Source organism: Equus caballus, chromosome 9 (assembly GCF_041296265.1).
Source record: "Equus caballus isolate H_3958 breed thoroughbred chromosome 9, TB-T2T, whole genome shotgun sequence".
NCBI lineage: Eukaryota > Metazoa > Chordata > Mammalia > Perissodactyla > Equidae > Equus > Equus caballus.
Window position 1 is genome coordinate 97,503,589 of NC_091692.1, and position 14,289 is coordinate 97,517,877.

Below are 14,289 nucleotides of genomic sequence, written 5' to 3' on the forward strand. Positions count from 1 at the left end.
GCTTGTGGAAACTGCAAAGGAGGAAGAAGGCAGCGGAGCCCATCTCGGCTCTGCTGGCGACAGGCTGGGCTCTAACATTGCCAAGAAAAGTGCCCCCCTTTCTGGACGAGGTTCTGGAGGGAGATCAGTGTCCCTCAGTGTCCCAGCCTCAGCGCCAGTCAAGGTCGGCTGTGCCCTGGTGAGGCTGGTTCTCCTCCCTTACCTCCCTAAAACCACTGAGGGGGTGAGGGGTGAAGGCCCCACATCCCGCTGAGCCCCAGCCCCTCCCCACACCCTGCTGAGGAGTGCGGGCAGGTGTTCCGGCCTCAGAAGGATGCGTGCAGCCCTGCTGCCACAGGGCTGCTGACAGCTGAAAGGCCTGCTTGCCTCAAACAGACAGAGAAATAAATAAATAAGCCCGGCATGCTTTGAACCGACTTCCAAATTAAGAGTTGCATCCTTGCTGTCAGGCCCCCGCCAGCAGTTTCTGTGGCACCTCCCGTGCAGAAACACACCTCAGCCCATTTATTAGAATGATGAAGGCAAAGGGGCCTGCAACCGCACTCCTTCCTTAATGAGCAGCCGAAGGGATCGGTAAGCATAATTTCAGAGGCCAGTAATATTTTATATAATCGCCGAGTGGTTTAAATTGAAAACCCCCAACTGAATCAATATTTACTGCATTGAAACGAAATGAATAGTAATAAGTCACTAAGCTCCCTGTCCTGTTTCATAAAATAAAAAATTATAAAAATGAGCACAGGCGCTGGGAGGCCATCACATTAACTTTTACGGCACTTGGGGAGCCGTAAGGGCCTGTTCTCATAAAATAAAATTCTAAAAAACCTGCCGAGGAGACCTGCTCAGCACCACATGGGGAAGTGGGCAAGGTGGGGGCCCAGGTCACCCCCACGTGCACTCCCCCAGACCCCTGCCTGGCGCCCAGAGGAGGCCCACCCTCGTCTCTGGCCAAAGCCTCAGCACCAAGAGCTCTGGGCCACGCCCGTGACACTCTCAACACCCTCAGGCCTGCTCTGATTTCTGTCCCGATTTCCTCAAATTCCACCCCAGCAGTGGAACAGGCGGGGGCCCTGAGAGACACTGGCCAGCTCCCCACGGGCAGAGGAAAGGCTGCTCTCTGCCCGTGAGCACAGCCTTTGCCACTCCCTGTGAGAGCACAGAGCAGGGGCCTGCACTCCCCCGCAGCCCAGGGAGGCCTAGAGAGGCCAGGCTTCCCCGCTGGGGCCCCAGGTCCCCCAGGGAGACCGGAGGCCTGCAGGGTTCCCAGGGTGGAGGGAGGCTCCTGGGCTTGGGACACAGTGATGCTGGCAGAGCCCAGAGCCCAGAGAGAGCTGGGGTGTGTGTGGGGGGGTGTCTTTGATCTTGCACCCTGAACAACAGAGCCAAGGCTGGTGACACAGCAGCCAAGACCAGAGGGCCAAATGTCCCTGCACGCACCACAGACTCCTGGGCAGGAAATAGGCCCCCATTCAACCAGGTGAGGCTGCCTCAGCAAGGGAAGGTGGAGGGCACAGAGCCTTAAACAAGTTAAATGCACCCCTGCAGCTCAGGAACAAAAGAAAACACCAATTTAAAAATGGGTAAAGGACCTGACCAGCTCTTTCACAACAGAAGACAATGAAGGGCCTTAAATAAGCTGGTGAATAAGTGTTCAGCCTCACTGGTAATCAGGAAGATGCAAATTAAAACCACGAGACGACACCACACATCGAGAACATGAAAACTGAAAAGACGGTAACACCAAAGGTAATGAGAACAGAAAGGGCATGGCTGCTTTGGGAAAAGGTTTGGCGGTTTCACATGAAGTTAAACATACATCTTTCCGTGTCCCCGCAATTCTGCTGCTAGGTATGTACCGAAGGGAAATGAAAACACGGTCTACACCAGAGGCAGCCTTCATTCATAATTACCCAAAGCGGAAATTACTCAAATGTCCATGGAGAGGACGATTAATAAACAATCGTGGAATAAACCATGGAAGGCCACTGGCAACGAAAAGAAGTGAACTCCTGACGCACGTGGCGCAGGAGCCAGAGTCACGGCAGCGTGAGGAGCGTAAACAGAGAGTGTAACTCCGCTCCTGCGACACTCTAGCACAAGCAAAATAAACCTGCAGTGGAAACAGTTACAAGGGGGCTCTCAGCAGGCGGGGGTGCCAACTGGGAAGGGCGTCCTCTATCCGGACAGGGGTGTGGGTCACAAAGGCGCGTGCTTTTGTCAAAACTCAACAAACCGTATACTCTGATCTATGCATCTCACTGGATGTAAATTTTACCTGAAAAAGAACTGTAATCAAATGTCGAGCTCTACGAAGTAAACATGCTGTGGATGAGGGCCAGGTGTCACCCCGTTGGGGAAGAGTCACCAACACAGCGCAAGAAAGGCAGAATGAAGCGGCAGTGCTGGGCTGGAACCGCTGCTGTCAGCACAAGCGCGAGGTCTTCAGTCCAGAGAGAGCCGTGTGCGCAGACGTGTGGCTTGTGACCCGGGAGGGCCTGGAAGCAAAGCCACGCACCACCAGCCGGGACCCCTCTCTCCACATGCTCCTGTCACCCCTCAGCACTGTTGACACCAGGGGCCACGAGACCCTTGGCTGCAGGGCTGAGAGCCACTGCAATACAAGGAGCCAGGTTCTGCAGAGATGAGTGGTTCTGGGCTGGGGGAAGGATTTCCAGGTGAGCCCAGAAGCCCCTGTTGTGTAGGTGAGGGAGGCTCAGAGAATGACAGTGCCATGTAGAAAGGACCCAGGGCAAGCCCGAAGGCAGGGACGAACTGAGGGTTGAAACGAATCACAATGGTAGTGGATTCCAGCCTGTTGGCTAAAATGAGAATCTGGAGTCCACGCCACTATAAATGAGTAAACGACTATACGAAGCAACCGAAATGGAGGACCGAGAGGCTGGAAATCACGAGTGGGAGACGTCCAGGAAGGATCAGGGTGCTCACAGAGGCCCCATAAACACCCCATGGACACCTGCAGCAACCCGCACCGCGGAGAAACCTGCCAGGCACATCAGCAGGTGGTCAGGCTACACCGTGCTGGGCCCCAGACCCAGCCCATCCAGGCTTCACCAAAGAGGTCCCCCGGCGCTTCCACAGCCTTCCTGCCCCACAGCAATCCGAACCTCATCACCATGAGGAGGCATCTGAGGAGCCCAGGGTCTCCCAAACATCAGGGTCATGAGAGACGAGTGAGGCCGAGGGGAGGTTCCAGACACAATGAGGCTGAAGATGCATGACCCCCCGAACGCCAGCTCTGCTCCAGGTGGTACTCCCCGATCCAGGGGATCACACTGCAGTGCCCAGTCAAGGGCGCCAAGCCTCTACCTTCCTCGTAAATGGTTGTATATGGAACAGACAGGGGGAAAATGATACAGCAGATGCAGCAAAGTATAAACAATCAGTGAATTTAGGTGAAGAATATGTATGAGTTCTGTGTACTATATTTGCAAGTTTTCGGTAAATGCAAAAGCGTATCAAAATAAAGTTGCCCCAAACAATCAAATGCAAGGAACTAATTAAGAGAGGGACCGGGAGTGAGCCCAAGAGCCCCACGACAACTGGCTGCCCCCTGCCCTGGCCCCCTGCCCTGATTCTCCTCCATGTGCCCATCCCCCATAGCAGCTCCCTAGTTCACTGTCTGGGCAGCTCTTCCTGGGGCTGTGAGGGGTTGTCAGCAGCAACAGGGCACTGCCCCTCCACAACGCGCTGACATAAAGTGGGGAGGGGGACAGCCTGGGGTCCACTTGGCCACAAGCCATAGAGAGCCTGCCTCTGGGAGACTGCAGCCCTGCTGTAACCATTTGCAGGACGAGGCAGAGACAGGTGAGGTGCTGTGGTCTGCAGGGCGCTGGGCGGCCGGGCACCCCCGGAGCAGGATCTGGGCCTGGGTTGCTCACTACCTGACTGCACTGCCACATCTGGGCTACTCAACAGGCTCCCAGGTCTTGCGCTTGCTATCCCAGGCCAGTCCCTGCAGCCTGAGGCCTGGTCAAGCCTCTGCACTTGAACATGCTCTGCCTTCTGCCCGGGCTTCTTGGGGTCTCCTCTGCTGTGTGTGCTGCTTCCCTGGCCAGGGAGACCCCTCTGTGCCTGGCTACCTACCACTCGCCGCAGGCAGGTGACATGGCTGAGGACAGGTCCAGGAGAACCCACGTCCCAGGCCTGCCCAATCTCTGGCATGCTGACCCAGGGATGGTTCTGCAGTTGCCCACTTGGGATCTGTCCCCCACTGGGCTGCAGGTTCCCAGCAAGCAGGGCCCCAACCCAGGGCAGACAGTCCAGACACTCGGGGAGAGAGTGGACATGCGAAAGGGCAGGCACTGCCCCAGGAGCACCTGGGCCCTCCCACACCGCCTGGGGCAGCCGTGCCTCGGCTCCTCTTCCCAGGCCTGGGGCAGGGGGGAGTTACTGCAGCCATGCCTAGGAGCCCTAGCCCAGGTGGAAGGCCTGTACCCCACAGCGCACAGTGCCCAGAGCCCACCTTGGCACAGTCAGGAGCCCCTTGCACTGAGTGTCACTATGTACCCACAGCTTCTGACCTAGTTGTCAACAGGCCCTACTACCTGGCCCGCACCAGGTGGGCAGCTCACCTCACCTTCCCAGCTGCCCTGTGAGGGGACCGCTGATTCAAAAGTGAGGAAATGGAGGCCAAGAAGGGCCGGAATGGCCCAGGTCGCCCTGGCAGGCCCAGCACCTTCCCTGGAGCCTGGCGGCTGCTCCCTACCCTACCTGAGTCTAGCTACCCGAGCAGTACTAGGAACCCCAAACGTGGATGGTGAGGCCCCCATGCCATCCTCCCTGGCTAGAAACCCTGCCCTGGTTTCTCCAGTTGCCATCGGGCAGAAGAGTGAGCAGCGGCCCCTCTGCAGGGCCCACAGGCACAAGGGTCCTGGAAAGCAGGCCACTGCTGAGGGCCCAGGGCTCCTCGCACAGGGCAGGCCCATTCCTGGGGTCACACACACGCAGGAGCCCACCCACCACCATCAAGCCCAGTGAGGAAAGCCCTGTGCAGGGCTGAGAATAGGCACAGCGGGGCCCCATAGAACAGGTGAGGGAACTCCTGCTCCCCCACCACTCTCCTCTCTAGAAGAGGTACTCTCCCTCCCTTGGGCACACCCAGGTGGGCAGATCCCCAGGCGCATCCAGGCCAGGCCACCCCTGCCTCTGACAGGAAACCAGGACAGCCCTGTCTGTCCACCACAGAAGAAACAGGCTGGGCCTCAGGTGGGCATTGCGAACCTGCACCCCAGCCAGCGTCCAAGTGACAGCAGCCAGAACATCTTTCCTCACTGGAAACAACACTTTTCTTTGTACTAAAACGGCTACTCTGTTGGCCATGCTCACTTCAGCACTTTCATAGGCGGCCTCGTGCCCTTCTCAGGCTGTTGGTATGAGCTGCTCACAGGCAGAGCCAGCACCGGGCAGCTGGGGGTGCAGGGGCGGATGGAGGTGGGTAAGGTGGACAGCTTCCCAGGCTCCATGTCAGAGGGAAGGTGGGAGGCAGGCAGGTGCCCCAGGAACATGCCAGCTGGGTCAAGGTTGGCCAGTGCATGTGCCCTGGGGCCACACACAGCGGTCACAGCCAAGGAAGGACACAGTGCCTGCCCCACACCTGGGAAGGGGGCTGCCACGAGGAAGGGCTGGGGCCCCAATCCTGACTTTCCCCCCAAACCATCGCTGGTCGAGGGGCAGGGCCCAGGTCCCATCTTCAACACCACCCTTTGGGTGGTCCCTGCCCTCAGAGCAGACATTCCTGCCCCAGGCCCAGGAAAAAGGCCCTTGCAACGTGGCCCAAGCTGACCTCGCCAGCCCCACCCCCACAGGGCCTTCCTCAGACCCGTCCGCCCTACGGGGTCTCAGAACTTGCCAGCACTCACTACCCCATAAGGGTGTCCACTGTGCTTGTCTGCTTGCTTCCTGACCCTTCTCTGCTAGGAGAGCACTGTGGGCAGAGTGTGTGCCTGGCACAGGACGGTTGCGCCCAGCTTTGTGCAGGGAGAGCCCCGCCGCCCAGCGCCAGGTACCCTCCTAGCCTTGTGACAGGTCCCTGCCTGGGTTGAGTTGGAAGGGGCGGAGGGGCCCTCAGCAGAGACAGAGAAGGGCCCAGGGTGTGGCTGCAATGGCACAACGTGGAAGGGAGAACTGCTTTTGCGTAAGGATTCACCCCGAGTTCCTTGAACTGCCACACCGTCCAGGGCAGGGCGGGACGCCATAGGAACCCCAGCTCCACTGGCCTGGTGAGGGCAGGTCTGAGGATGAGCAGGGCGCTCCCTGTTACAGACTAAATGTTGAGTCCCTCTCAAATCCTATGCTGAGGCCCTACCCCAGTGGCATGGTGTTTGGAGGGGGACTTTTGGGAGGTGATAGGGGTTAGACAAGGGCAAGAGCGTGGGTCCCATGACAAAATTAGTGCCCGTACAGAGGAGACTCCAGAGCTCTGTGTGCTCCACCACGTGAGGACACAGCAAGAAGGCGGCCGTCTGCAGCCTGGAAGAGGAACTCATCGACCACGTCACCACCCTGCCCTCAGCCTTCCAGCCTCCAGAACTGCAAGGAATAAACGCCCGCTGTCTAAGCCGCCCAGGCTGTAGTGGTGTACTATGGCGGCCCGAGCTGCCCGACACTGCAAGGACCAGAGGCGGCGGCAGCCAGAGCAGGGCTGTAGCTGGCCGCCAGAGGGGGCTGTGCAGATTGCACCTGCTCCTTAGGGAGACTCATGGAATCCCAGGTGTTCACGGGGCGAGGGGGATGTGGGAACCACGGCCACTCACAAGGGGACGCCGCCCATCCTCAGGCTGAATTCCTCTTTAATGAGACGTTGCTTTGGAGAAGCGTTTCAGAGCCTTCAAAATCACAACCCAAACCTCGTCAAACCACCCAGAGATTACTTAAGATTTACCTCACAGACACAAAAATAAAATAAAATAAGGCAGCCCAGCGAGAGGCAGCCCCTGTGACAGCACCATTTGTAGTCAGGATGGAACAGCCTCTAGACTCATCTGCTTAAGCACAGCGGCTTCTGTTTATTTCACTCTTGCACGTCAAATGAATTCGGAAAGAGAAAAAAGTGACAGGCCGTTTAGGGATATAAGTCACATTTCAACTTCAGTTCAGATTAATGAACTTGCTAGAAGCCAGCGAGGGCACAGGCAAACCCACACATCTCAGAACAAAAACACTAAATCCTCTTTCAGGAGCCTCAGCCCTGGGGAGTGCTCTGCAGAACCCTCTGCCGCCCCCCGGTTACCCCGGGCCTGCATGGACCCCTGAGCCCCAGGGCCAGTTCTGGGTAGCAGTGGTGTGGAGTCCTTGGGGCCAAGCTGGGCCTCCCATGGGCTCTGGACCTGGGCCCTGGACCTGACCTACATGCAGCCTCCAGAGCCATCAGCCGCTGCCCCCACGCCCGGAGCCAGGCGCCTGATAGCCAGGTATAGCACAGACAGGGCGCCATGGACACCACCACCACACAGGTGAGAGTCCTTCCCAAGAGGGGCCCGCTGTCCCCCCAACCCTGTGTCCCTTCTGCCCCGGCCTCCACAGACACTCACCTGGCCAGGACAGCAGCCACCTCATCTGCCCACAGCTCTCAATGGGCGGGACCATCCCCAAAGACCCTGGCTGGCAGTGCCCACAGGGTCCAGGAGCTGGTGCCCAGCAGCTTCCCACCTTCTGTCTGCCCCAACTCAGATGAGCACTGAGCAGGTGACAGAACCCGATGGGCTAACTGACCTACTTCCAGCTGACCCTCCTCTCAGATATTTCTGGAGTCAGGGTCTCACCACAGGTACCTCCCTCCATCTCCAGGCCACACAGAGCTGGTGGTGGAAGGGGACATCAGGATCCCCTACTGTGAATGTGGGCCGTCATGTGGCCTCTCAGCTTCCCATGTGTTGGGCCAAAACTGACATGAGGCTGAGAGTAGGCTTCTACCCAAATCAGGAGAGAGAGAGAGCAAAGCTACCTTGTGAGGAAGAAGTGCACCCTGGCACCCGGACAGCAGCTAATGGGGGGCCACACTGCCACACATCTTAGGCCACAGTGCTGCGAGCGGGCTTCCAGAGAGACAAACAGGCCAAGGAGCCTGCCCTCTCCACCCTCTCTCTCCCCAGATGTCAGGGATCAGCCTGGGGACGTCGGCCTCCCACCCTCTAGCAGAGCATGGAGGGTAAAGGAGAGCTTGCTGCTTCCCCCAGCCCGAGGCTGAGTGGGGAACAGAGTGGGGTGTGGGCATTTTAGAGCGTTCAAAGGTGACACGCCTTTCCCGAGGGGCGCCAGCTCCGTGGTGAGAGTGGGAAAGATGAGGGGCCCTGACATAGGGTAAGGGCTACAATCAGCGGTGGAGGGGTTGCCCATCCCCACGCTGGGCAGGGCCCTGTCCCATCCCTCTTGGGACAGGGGTGGCAGTGGACCTGTTGCGTCTGAAGTGTTTCTAAAATTAGGCCCCACCCAGTGCAGGACTGAGTGTGGCGACCTCACCACAGCTACGAGGGAGTGCATCATCCCTTGGTCCAAGAAGGGCCAAGGGCACTGGCCATTAGGTGCAGGACTGAGCTGAGCCCAGGTTCCGACCTGGCCCCTTCTTGGGATGCCTGGCTGCTCCAGGCTGTTCTCCAGGCAGCAGTCCCGTGGGCCTGTGAGGCCCCACCCAGACCCCTGCGGCCTTCTCGCTTTCCAGGGTCTCATACTTTGCGCCACCTGCCTGCCAGGGATCACCGGCTCCCCCAGGATGGCAGTCCCCCCAACACACCCACCTTACTCGCTGCAGTGACCATGTCATCATTCAGAGTGAGTATCTGCAGGAGGGTGGGGTCCAAGGCTACCCCATGCCTGCCTCATCTCCTGCCTGTGTCTACCAGCCCCAACTCTGCCCACTGAGATTTCTAGGACTGCTGGGGTCTGCCTGCTGGCCCCTCCAGGGCTGTCCTCCCTCTGAGGAGGGTCCAGATCCAGAGGCCCAAGAAGGGCCCTCAGTCCCCAGGCTCAGGCTGGCTGCCTGGCAGGACAGCCCTGCTTTCTCACCACTGCAGCAGCCCTTAGCCCACCTTGGCCTGGGTCCAGCTGCCAGCCCAACCCCTCCTTCTGCCCAGGGAGAGCTGAGGAACCCACAGCTGTATAGGGCAGAGGTCAAGGTCGCAGCCAAAGTCACTTGGCCACAAAGCTTCCTTGGGGCCTGATGACTACAGGCAGAGAGCCCCAGGCTCTGATGAAGATGAAGGCGGCAGGTGGGTGGGCACCAGACTGGCCGCCAGCCCTGGAGACGGGAGCAGGTGTGCACAGCCGACAGCGGGCAGGATAGGCGGTAGGCGGCCCCTCTGCTGAGAAGGCAGCCCCGCCAGGGCACAAGTGACCTTAGGCCAAGGAAGCCCAGCCCACTGACAGCCCCATTTCTCAGGGCCTCCTGAGCCACCCAGCCCTCGGTACCCGCCCTCCCTTACCCCACCCCACAGGCCCAAGTCCAGGGGCCAGGCCCCCCAAAGGTCTACAGCTCTGTGTTCAGGGTATGTCCCGGACACTTGTGGTGAGGCAGTCAGGGCAGAGGGAGGACCCAGTGAGCACAGCCCCCAGACAAGCTCAGTTAACGCATGGCCATCCTAGGGGTGGGTTCAACAGTGCTCCCATGCACAGGGAGGGCACTGAGGCCTGGGGCACCCAGGAACCTGCCCTCAGAGCCCTCACCACTGAGCACACGAGCCAGTGATGTGGGACCTGAGCCATCTGGGGCTGGGCGTGGCCCTAGGCGGGAGTGCACAGAGCCATCTTGGGGCAGCACCCTCCCTGTCACCACCAACCCAGCCCAAAGTTAGGCCCCCGTGCCAGGGCGCCGCAGCCCTCCCTGCACAGCAGCTGGGCACCACCTTCGCTGGGACAGGCAGCTTTGAGGAAGCAGTGGCTGTGCCGGGCTGGCAGCTGGGTCTGGGTCTGTCCACTGCCAGCACGGCTGACGGCACCCACCCTGTCCACCTAACCTGAGGCTGGACCTGGCACACCCACCCACACGGCAACAGATGTTCTCTCAGCCCCCATCTGCTCCTCCTCTCCCGAGCTGAGGCAAGGGCACGTTCCCTGCCCCTCGGCTGTCTCGGCTGCTCTCTGCCTAATGGGCTCGACACTCTGGCTGAAGGTGCAAGGTGGCTCGGGGCACTTCCGGGGCCTCCCTCCTCCAGGAGACCTACCCCACCAGGCCTGGCACCCATTTCTGCTCAGTGACCCCATCAGGGCCCAACACACTGAGCACCAGCTCAGCTGAACCCAAACCTGAGGCCTCCTTGGCACTCAGAGGCTGGCAGGGATAGGTGTGCTCCTGTTGCCCTCAGGGAAGTCATCTCCAGCCCCCAGTTGGGCCCCCTGGGAGAGGTGAAGCCCGGCCAGGGCTGCCAACGTAGGGTTGGAATGCCGACTGCAGGAGGGGGAGGCAGGAGCAAGAATCAATAAATCTGAACCTCATTCACGATGATCTGGGGCTCTTATTAAGTAAATTAATTTAAGTTAATTTAGCTCGATCATGACTCCCGATCACAGTGATTTAGTGAGGGGGAAATTGCATTAGGAAAGGCCATGCTCACCAGATAGGAGAACGGAAGAAAATTAGACCCACTTAGCACTGTGAATTAATATGGAAATAGCAGGTGTAAATTTAACCTTATCGAGAGAGTGAAAATTATCTTCATAAATTTGTAGAAATAGCCCCCAAGATGCTTATAAATCTATTTAAAACAAAAATATTACAAAAAGTGCAGTAAAATTAATTTAAAATATACTTCCAGCTATTGCCTCCAGAAAGTCGACGGCAGGGCCAAGTTTAGCGCAGCCTAGCGGGTGAGGGAGGAGGGCAGCAGGTGCCGCTGACAGCCTGGTCAGGCTGACTGCCTGGCACATTCCCACGGCACCTCCTCTCTCCACGGCCCCAGAGCAGGCAGCCACTGTCCAGAGGGTGGTGGGGCCCATGGAGGGCTGGCAAGATGGCCTCTGCCAGGGACTATAGCTGCTCTGCCCTGTGGTCCAGCCCCTTGGGGCACAATGGCCTCTGTCCCACAGCTTCTAGCTTGAGGTCATGTGCCCTGAAGTGTCCACTGTGCCCACCTGGAAGCCCACACCGGACCAAGGGGCTCCCACACTGCTCCCCCAGAAGGCAGGCTCCCAGATGCGGGCTGGAGCACAGAACGGGGTCTGCCACGGCCCAATTCCCAGCTCCCCACTAGGGCTGCCACCCCTTCCCCCGCCTCCTAGAAGGGAGGCCCACACTGGGCCTCCTGAGGCCTCGGGCTGAGCAGCCTCACAAGAGAGGGGCCCCCAACTTCCATCCTCCTAACACACCCCAACTGCTGCAGACCTTCCTGCTTCGGGGCCCGGGGCACCCAGAAAAGAAGGTGGAGCTCCCCTACCCTGCACGTTCTCAGCCAGAAGCAGCCTAGAACTAACAAGGCCCCAGAGCTCGGGGTGCAGGCCAGACCCGTGTGCAGGCAGCATGGGGAGGGCTGCAGCCTCCCTACTGCTCTTCACAATCAACATACTGATGGCAAGATGGGCCCACAGGCTTCCAGAAAGGGCTGCTCAGGGCCCAGCTTCTCTTACCAGAATTTTCTCCCTGAGGGATGCCCAGGCACAGCTCAGGGTATGGACCCAACTGTCCGGGCAGCAGCTGTTCCCACAGTCGTCCCCCACCAGCTAACAACTTGCTTATGACAGGGAGAGCATGTGTGTCTGCGTGTGCGTGTGGCACACACAGACTGGCCATATATGTGGTACAGGAACTGCTAAACAAAAACTAGCCTATTCTCCAGCTAACCAACTACGGACCAAGCACTTGCATGTGGCTAGCCGGGCCCCAGGCCTGTGGGAGCCTAGACAAGGGCCTCCTACCTGGAGAGGGAGAGCCGCCGTGCCCGCCAAGAGGGCAGGGACAGGGGGGCTTGGGGGGCGTTGAGAGGAGAGACGGAGGTCTTCTTGACGATGCGGTAGCGGGTCTTGATCACTCTGCTGGTGGGCGGGGTCCGCAGGGTGTGCGCGCTGGATGCTGCAGAGAGAATCCAGATGTAGGCAGTCAGTGGAGGTCAGTGGGGACCCCTATTAGCACCGGCTCCAGTCCCTACACCAGCACATGCACATCCCCAGAGAGGCCACCAGCCCGGGGCTCCAGGAGCCAGCCAGCGTGGCCTCCAGAAGAGCTGGGCACAGGCCTGGAGTTCCAAGACGAAGGGCACCGGGGATGCTAAGTGACCAGCAGAGTGAGCAGGAGCTGAGCTTCCCGGGGCCAGCTGATGGGCGATATCACAGGTCAGTGCCCCCCAGCGAGTAGTGCCGATGCCCCCAGAATTGGAGCCAGCCCCAACTCCCCAGAGCTCCTGGTGGGCAGTGAGGAGGGGCCCATGGGTGGGTCCAGGAGGCTGGGGGTGCAGAGCGCTCCCTGACTCTGCAGGCACCCCCCATCGCATGGCCATGCAGATTTGAGTACTTAATCACCTCTGTTTTCATAGCATTGTGCAGGGTGACACCATGCTCTCCTTCTTGCTGAGTGTCTCACGCAATTAGTAGGATCTGTTTTGCCCGAGTTCCCTTCCACTTGATGGCTGGCAATTTCTCCATAGCTTCAAGGAAGGCATCTAATTGCCCGACTTTCATAATATACAGCTCTAACTGCCCAGATAATTAAAGCCAATGCAGCACTGGAACATAGGCTCTGGGCCTCTCATGACTGACCCAGCAGCTGGAAGCCCCCTGGGAAAGCTCCCCTCCCCACCCAGGCTGCCAGCGACCCAGACTCCCCACAGGCTCCTCCTTGTGGTCCCACCCAACCTACCTGCATGGCGCCTGTGGGCTCTGCTCAGAAGAGGGCCTGCCAGCAGCGACCCCAGCAGCAGGGGGCTTCTCAGGGTTCCCACCCACAGAGATACCTAAACCAAGAACTGATCATGATGCCCAGAGCTGGGCAGCATGTGGGGGAGGGTGGGCAGAGACGAGGGGTTGTGTGTGTCAGGCGAGGCTGCCAGGAAAAGGCACAGGTGCTAGCACAACCGGAGCTTCAGCAGGAGAGCAGACCTGGGACCCCTGGGCAAGAATGGGCTGACCCTCAGCGGAAGGCCACCCGGGGTTCAGTATGGCCCAGGAGAGGGAGAAGGGCAGGCACAAGGTGACACCAGACCCACAGGTCCCCAAACTCCCGGATGCTCGGTGTCCTGGCTGTGGCCAGTCACCTCGCTCCCCGGATGGCACAGACCAGCACTCCATGACCTGCACCTGCTCCCCGAGGCCCCAAGGAAGCATCCTTCCAGGACCCACAAACCCCCGACCCAGACTGGGAACCTCCTCATTACCAGCCCACAAAGAGCTGTTACTAGTCCACGCACAGTAACTAAAATTTACCAAAAATCATCTTTCAGAGCCCTAAACCTAACAGACCTCCAGCCCACAGCCGAGCCCTCCCCAAATCAGCAGCTCGGCCCAGACGCCTCTTCTCAGACTTTCCCAGCCCACCAGAACCCACTGGTCCCAGGGGGGATGCCTGTCCAGGAGCAGGCAGGACAAGCCTGCCCGGCAGGAGCCACCAAGCCCACAGCCAGCAGAACCGGCACTGCGCTTCATTGTCCAGATTTTGGAAGAGCCCCACCCTCAGGGGTCCCCCCCCCCATCCTTTGGGTGCCGAAGACTTTACTGGGGCTCCCACCTATCCACACAGGAAGGCCAGGGCACAGTATGGCCTCAGAGCCCTCCTGAGAGCCCCCACACCAGAGGGTCTGTGCCTGCTGCCAGACTGAGGACATGCAGGCTCCGTGCACCTGCCTGGGGTCAGGGTGGACATGGGGCTGGTCAGCCCAGGGAGTGCTGGGAGTGGGGGACACCTGTGAAAGGCAGGGATCCACAGCAGCTGCCCACCAAGGGAGGCTACAGCATGTCCAGGCAACAGGTCAGGTCTCCTCCCTCTGTCTGTCTCTGTCTCTCTCCCTCTCCCTCCCTCCCAGGGCAGCACCTCCTGGCAGTCTGGGAGAAGAGGGAAGTTCAGCAAAACCATGGGGTGCCGTGGTATCACCCGGGATGCCCACTCTTGCTGAGTGACCAAAGGGGTGACTCTTTAGCCCTGGGCTCCCCACCCTTGGGACACAGAGAAGAATCTAGCATACAGTGGGCGTTGACAAGTAAACATTTGTTGAATTGAATTTTCAAGGTCTTACAAGCAAGGAGAAACCAACAAAAATCAATAATAGCTTGTTCCAACTAAGATCTCCAGAACACGAGAATTCCTTCCAGTCATCACCAAGCCCCAAGCTGACCTTACGGCCTCAGGAGCCTGTC

General features: G+C 59.1%; 1 protein-coding gene across 5 annotated transcripts in view; it reads right to left on the reverse strand.

Moving 5' to 3' along the window:
- Positions 1-14,289, reverse strand: part of ZC3H3 (zinc finger CCCH-type containing 3) — a 98,340-nt gene that overhangs the window by 44,372 nt on the left and 39,679 nt on the right. For all 5 annotated transcript variants that reach the window (XM_023649085.2, XM_014728164.3, XM_070222490.1 and 2 more), the window contains exon 4: positions 11,863-12,016. In XM_023649085.2, coding sequence (XP_023504853.1) covers positions 11,863-12,016 — 154 coding nt within the window. The remainder of the gene's footprint in view (positions 1-11,862; positions 12,017-14,289) is intronic.